This window comes from Leptidea sinapis, chromosome 12 (assembly GCF_905404315.1).
Source record: "Leptidea sinapis chromosome 12, ilLepSina1.1, whole genome shotgun sequence".
Lineage (NCBI taxonomy): Eukaryota > Metazoa > Arthropoda > Insecta > Lepidoptera > Pieridae > Leptidea > Leptidea sinapis.
In genome coordinates this window covers 9,719,689-9,726,524 of record NC_066276.1, presented here as the reverse complement: position 1 = coordinate 9,726,524, position 6,836 = coordinate 9,719,689, and the positions used below count along the sequence as shown (strand labels likewise).

General features: G+C 37.3%; 2 protein-coding genes across 2 annotated transcripts in view; both read right to left on the bottom strand.

Moving 5' to 3' along the window:
- Positions 1-6,836, bottom strand: part of LOC126967142 (myosin heavy chain 95F) — a 152,319-nt gene that overhangs the window by 8,198 nt on the left and 137,285 nt on the right. The window lies entirely within an intron of this gene.
- LOC126967172 (sphingosine-1-phosphate lyase) overlaps positions 389-6,836 on the bottom strand; it is a 31,707-nt gene continuing 25,259 nt past the window's right edge. The window contains exons 10-11 of the mRNA XM_050811640.1: positions 4,914-5,034; positions 389-2,962 (exon numbers count right to left, since the gene is read on the bottom strand). Coding sequence (XP_050667597.1) covers positions 2,837-2,962; positions 4,914-5,034 — 247 coding nt within the window. The 3' untranslated portion in view covers positions 389-2,836. The remainder of the gene's footprint in view (positions 2,963-4,913; positions 5,035-6,836) is intronic.

Genomic DNA, 6,836 nt, shown 5'->3' with positions numbered 1-6,836 from the left:
AGCTTAGTAGGTAGGATCGCTAACCACTCGACTATACAGGTCGTCATGATGATACTACTGAGCATGTGTCAGTGCCAGGAGAAACTTATTTCTTCAAGTCCTCGAGAAGGTCGCCGAATGGGTTGAAATGTACCTTGTTCAATTTAGTCCCCAGAAGAGTCAAGTTTGAGCGGTAGCTACTAAAATAACCCATTTGTCGTATAGCCTCTGTTCGTAAACATCCCCCCCTTCTTGCTGTGCCTAGTATTGGATCCTGGATATCGAATTCTCGAGCGATTATTACTATATACTGTTATTGCATGGGTATGAATCTGGTACCCCTTTCGCTTGTTCGTCCCCCACTAACTTAAAAAAAGATTATTTCAATATAATATACAAATAAAAGTCCTTTAAATTCTGTTTTATTTATTTAAAATACTTTTTTAAAACCGTATTACAAACAAAATATGTTTATGTAATATTTTGATATAATAAATATCATGCAAGAGTACATATATATTAAATCCTTTACAAAATTAAACAGAAATATGGATTAAAATTATCACATCTTTACGTCGTATCACATCGTACAAAATGCTTTAAGCATAGTTTTTATTTCGTTACATAATTCATAAAATGTTATTTTTTTTATATTTTGTAATTTTTATTAGTAGGTAAATTTGACAGGTCTGGTTTTATGAAATATCAATTATCCCGTCACTGGCTAAGCTGCCACAAAGCGTGTGGCGTACATTCCCGTCTTAAGCCGCGCATTACCGACGCCAATTTCAACGGGCTCGTGTTACAATAAAATTTATTGCTTTTGAAGTGTTTCGGCTTGTTTATAAAAACGAACGTCAACGCGTTTGTTATTAAACTAGCGCTTTGTTAGATTACATAAACAATAGATACTGCGTAATTTAAACAAATTTCGTTTAAAGTAGGGCTAAATGGCTGACCGCATTTTGACGGTTTGTCGTATTTACACAGATAAAGTTTTAAAATTAAATATTCTTACTTTTATAGTCTGTTAAATTACCTTTCTTGTGGTATATCGTGCAGCTTGTGTAGCACCTCGCGGGTTATGAAATTAATATTTTCAATAGAAACACCGCAGAATTATACCTTATGTAAGAAAAAGAATAAGAAGTGAAAGAACATGTAGTTACACAAGTTGTTATATTAAACTGAAACTCCTCACTTTTGGGATTAATTATACAAATTAAATTTATAACCAACAGAACCCGGAACCCGAGAGGTGGCGCATTCGAGTCCCGCATCGTTCACAAATGTTACAATTACAAATTTAATTTATAACCAACATTATGAAGCATAAGATTTAAGCTAATTTAATACCTTAAGTAGTTAATTAGATTAACCTGTTAAATATTTTGGTAGAGTGAAAGAAAGTTTGCGAGATTGTAACGCTTAAGGTGCATCAAAGGAAGTCTCTTGTATTGCCATTAATTTATTTGGTTTAAGAAACAAAGTCTCTATTTGATTTAAGACAGTGTACAATATTATAATAAAATATTATTAAATGCGACCATAGCACCATATCATATTCATTTAAAGAAAATTAATTATCTACTTAGCCTAACAAACGTCTTAAGTGCTATTATTATTACCTTTCTACACCATGTTGCTAACGGGAAGTAAACGCTTGCAACAGTCACATAGTCTAATAAATAGTAGTAAAAAAAAATTAAAAAAGCACGCTTTTTATAGAAAACCTATTTGTTTTATTTTGAAATTTAAAAATAACGCCAATTCCTGCCTTTAAGATTATGGATGAAAATTATATCTATTAAAAAAAAAATCTAATTTTGCAAATTGAGAAATGGACTAATTTTATCAAATTAATATATTGTCATCGGTTTTCGATAAATCTACGATTAACAAATTTAACAAAGTCTGGCCGATTAAAGTGAGTCAAAATCGCGCCCAAACGAGTCGGTTACAAACAAACAAACATACAGGTGAAGCTAATAAAAAGCGTGTAAAAAGTTTACATTTTAAAATGAAAGATAAAAAGCTATAAACTTGTAGAAAACTTTGACACTGTAAATGTTGGCTCATTAGTCGCATCAATATCATGAGCGCGTAACATATTCTACGTCAAAAATGGCAAAAATAAAAACCTAGAAAAGGGTTGATAAAATGCCCGTTATCATAAGTTATCTTTAAGGTCAGAGCTCATTAAAGCCACCCGCCACCCGTACCGTAGTACCGCGATATCGCCCGTACAGAGTAAAGGGGAGTGTACATAAAATTCATTTGCTTAAAGGTCATTAATTTTAAATCATGATCTGTTCGCAGCTAAAACGCGTTAACTAGTTTTCAATGTATTTATTATACACAAACCACGACTTATTCGTAATTATTCAGGGTTGTTACTTGGGTATTTAATTCAGAGCTGTGGCGTGCGAAAAAGACAACAGGACATATTTACGACAATTAGCTATGGTGGCTGTAAGCGACCTCAAAGGGCCAAAGCTATTTTACAACGTGCTATTTTTAATATTTTCATTATTAGGTGTAATATTTACGTTTGTTCAATATAATTATTTTTATGCTTCTAAATGGTTTGAATAAAAGCGGCACGCCCCTTGTTGTAAGCTATTGACAACCGATGGCCTCGAGGATCCCCGCGCCAGTATGTATATGTTCGTTCCTAAAAAGCGCCGTGACAGACGCCTGTTACTACTACTTACTATTGGCACGAGGCGAAGCGGCCTCGCGGACGGGACCGTTGCTAGGTGGCTCTAATGAGGTATGACCTTTATATATCATAATTTTATTTTTCTACCTACAAAAACTAGCCCTTAGTAATAGAAAAAATATTATATAGAGAAATCTATTTGCCGTTCATTTCTAGGTCCTGTTGTTTGGGCAGATAGTATGTGGAGTCTATGAAGTGCTTCGTAATGTCGGACACAAGACTTCTGTCCGATATGCTTTGGGCGACGCCGTATATTGCCATCTGCGAAAAATATTCAATAAGTAAATATAAAATAATAAAACTATGCTAAAAAAATAATTAAGTATAATATTACTTAGTGGACCCGACACACGTCTTACATTTGAAAAATCGGTCCAGCCGTTAGGAGGAGTTCACTAACATACACATGAGCAGGAGAATTATATTATATGGACGGAATTGAGAAACTCAACCAATCTCAAATTCACTGGACACAAAAAAATCATCAAAATCGGTCCAGCCGTTTAGGAGGTAATTCAATTGTGAATCTAAACCATTCTCGAATGCACCTGAAGACACACACAAAGTTTCATTCAAATAGGTCGAGCCGTTTAGGAGGGGTTCAGTTACAACAGACGCACAAAAGAAATATATATATATTAAGATAAAACACCTTTCTAAAAGGCCGACAACGCTCCTGTTATATCGCTGGTGTTGCAAGAGTATGCGGGCGGCATATCAAGCCACAGACATCTCACTGAAAATTTTTTGAAAATTTATTCAACAGGAAAAAATGGGCAGTCTAAAAATACGCCGTTAGTATCCTTAAGACACCTTATGGTACTTGTATGTCATTGTATGCCATGTAGGGCAACTGCAATATGAGCGTGACCTCCCACCTTTACAAGCGGAAACGCTCCTGTGATTAGGTACAATGGTTTTCAAACGAACGGCTAGTCACCTGGTAGAGTAATCACCGCCGCTCTCACATGCTCTATTGCAACACCAGAGTAATCAAAGGAGCGAGAGACCCTTTTTTTTAAAGGTACCCATGTCGTATCGTCCCGGAAACACCGCACAAGGAAGCTCATTCCACAGCTTGGTTGTAATTGAAAGTATGTTCCTGGAAAGAACACGGTAGACCATAGTTTCTCAACCATATTTTGCTCACCGGCCACTTTGAGAATATGTTTTTTTCTAGAGTATTTTCTAATATTTTTTGCCTTTTTAGACTATATTTTTTAATCTACCCACGCCCAATCTGCACCATCTCAATGTCCCCTAATTTTCTGTGGGTCTTCTACTGCCTCCCCCGAAAGTCTCAAACGCCCACAAGGGGGCGTTATCGCCCACGTTGAGAACCTATGCGGTAGACGAACGCCACACAACAACTTATATTAATATCTGCAGGTCTGAGATGTCGGACACTTTGAAGGTTATGAAATACGGTAAATCGTTGTCTTTCAGTCTTGTCTTTGAAACTCTCCTATGTAGTTGAGGAAGACGTACGTGAAGGTATTATACGAATTATATCTACAATAATAACTGACGCATTTTCACACAAAATTAAATATATATAAATCCATATAATATATAAACATTCATAATAATTTTAAACGTTTACGCCTGCCGGGATTCGAAACCCACCATACTTCTGTTCAGATGGTCATTGAGAAGCATCTATCGGCATGATTTAGAGGGAGCTTTCGTTACTCGGCATCCAAATGTTGGAATAACATCCCGCCGTCCATTAGAAATTTAAAAATTCTACCCTTATTTAAAACAAAATTACTACAATTTCTTTTACAGGAGCAAAGAGCACAAGAAAACTTGTCTCAAGATATGAGTGTAATATAGGTTAGATTCAGATTGGTCTTGTCTATTTAGCAACTTATCTATCTTCCCTCTTAGATAAATAAGTGAATCGATTGGCAACCGAACCAAAACGTGTTCGCAACAAATGTAAAAAAGAAAAATTATACAAATCACACCGTATAGTATTGGGACAGCTACAAGGTCACGGAATGGCTCAAGCGGAAGATCGGCGATGGACATACATACAGTATATGCCGAGCTTGTGCCTATTTGCAGCTGATGTTTGTTCTAGTTTTATTTTATTACGTTTATGTTTAATTTTTATTTTTATTCTTAATCTCTAGTCCCGACTAGGCTAAGAAATTGCTTTATGTCAAAAAAAATAAGTTTAGTAGATAATAAAATAGAGGATAGCAACCTTTCCCTCGACAGGTCCCCCGCCGGCTTGCAGGCACTCGCGAGCCACGGCGCTCACGTCCGACACGAACCGCTCCTTGACGCCGGCCGCCGTGTGTGCGTGAGTCACGCAGATGTGGATCCTGGACACAATGAAAATATATATTATTGTAGTGTATTGACATCTAGTCTGAATAAGTATGTGTTAACAATCACTGTCACTGTTATGACAGCGACAGTGACATTAATCGAGTGACGTTGAATGCTAATTGACAAATGCACAGAAAAGCGTGAGCGTCAGTTTCAATCGGTCATTAGTCGGGAGCGAACGTCCCCAAATGAAGTTATACTCACTAAATAAATAATAGTGAACAGTACAATCACCAAAATTTGATTTTTACCACAAATAAATAGGGTAATAAAATACAGTCAGTTGACTTGGTAAAACTAACTTATGACTTGCAGGTTATGGTATTTGGTAAGTTGGAGTAAGGGTCATCTGATTATAAGTGACCCCACCTTCGGACTCACTTGCAATATATTTGTGCGCAGTCAGAATGGAACCCTGGAAAAGTAATTTTAAAAAGACAGCTGTTCTCGAGCGAAGTGGCAATCATCATCAGCCGGAAGACGTCCACTGCTGGACAACAGCCCATATATTTCCACGACGATCGGTCCTGCGCTGCCCTCATCCAACGTATTCCGGCGATCTTGACTAGACTGTCGGGGCCTACCAACACTACGTCTTCCGGTACTTGGTCGCCATTTGAGGACTTTACTGCGCCAACGGCCGTCTGTCCGTCGAACTATGTGCCCTGCCCACTGCCACTTCAGTTTCGCAATCATTTGGTCTATATCGGTAACTTTGGTTCAGAGGGCAATGGAGTGGGCTATGTTTGGTTTTTCCCTGCGAGATCGAATCAGAAATGAGGTGATCCGTTGGAGAACCAAAGTTTTTTTTTTATGAAAATAAAGCACGAGACGAGCAGGACGTTCAGCTGATGGAAATTGATACGCCCTACGCATTACAATGCGGTGCCGCTCAGGATTTTTGAAAAACCCAAAAACTCTGAGCAGTATTACAACTGCGCTCGTCATCTCGAGACATAAGATGTTAAGTCTCATTTGCCCAGTAATTTCACTAGCTACGGCGCCCTTCAGACCGAAACACAGTAACGTTTACACATTACTGCATTACGGCAGAAATAGGCGCCATTGTGGTACCCATAATCTAGCCGGCTTCCTGTGCAAAGGAGCCTCCCACTGGTGTACCGACATAGTCCAAATGATTGCGAAGTAGCAATAGCATTTAAAAATTCTCAGTTATCAATAGATGCAAAATTCAACACTGATCTTTACCGCTGGACTCACAGAGGATGTACAAAAATAAAGGATCCTTCGAACAACCTCGTCCAAAATCACCAAGGTTGACTCATAGGGTTATGTAGGATGTTCTGGTCAAACTTTTTGTGGCAGTTTGATCTGTTATAGTTAAAAAATCATTATAATTGTGGCCGTCGAGTTTCTTCTTTCTTCTCACGAGCTATACTTTTTCCTACAGTAGATTCGATAGGTAGGTAGATAGATAGATAGATGTTTATTAAATTCAGTAATTCAAATTACTCAAGTATTTTTAATGACATGCTCCATTACGGATGTCTGAAATGGTTAAAAAAGCGGCTAAATGCGAGTCGGACTCGCCCATGAAGTGTTCCGTAGCAGAAAGTAACATAATATAAAATTTATATAGAAAGGAAAATTATATTATTTAAATGGAAAAGGCAAAAAAAGCTTTGTTCAAAATCATGGGGGGATGACACATTTTATTACTTTGGAAATTAGATTGGAAACCTCAATATCATTTTTGAAGACCTATCCATAGATATCCCACACGTATGGGTTCGATGAAAAAAAAATTAAGTTTCAGTTCTTAGTATGGGGAACC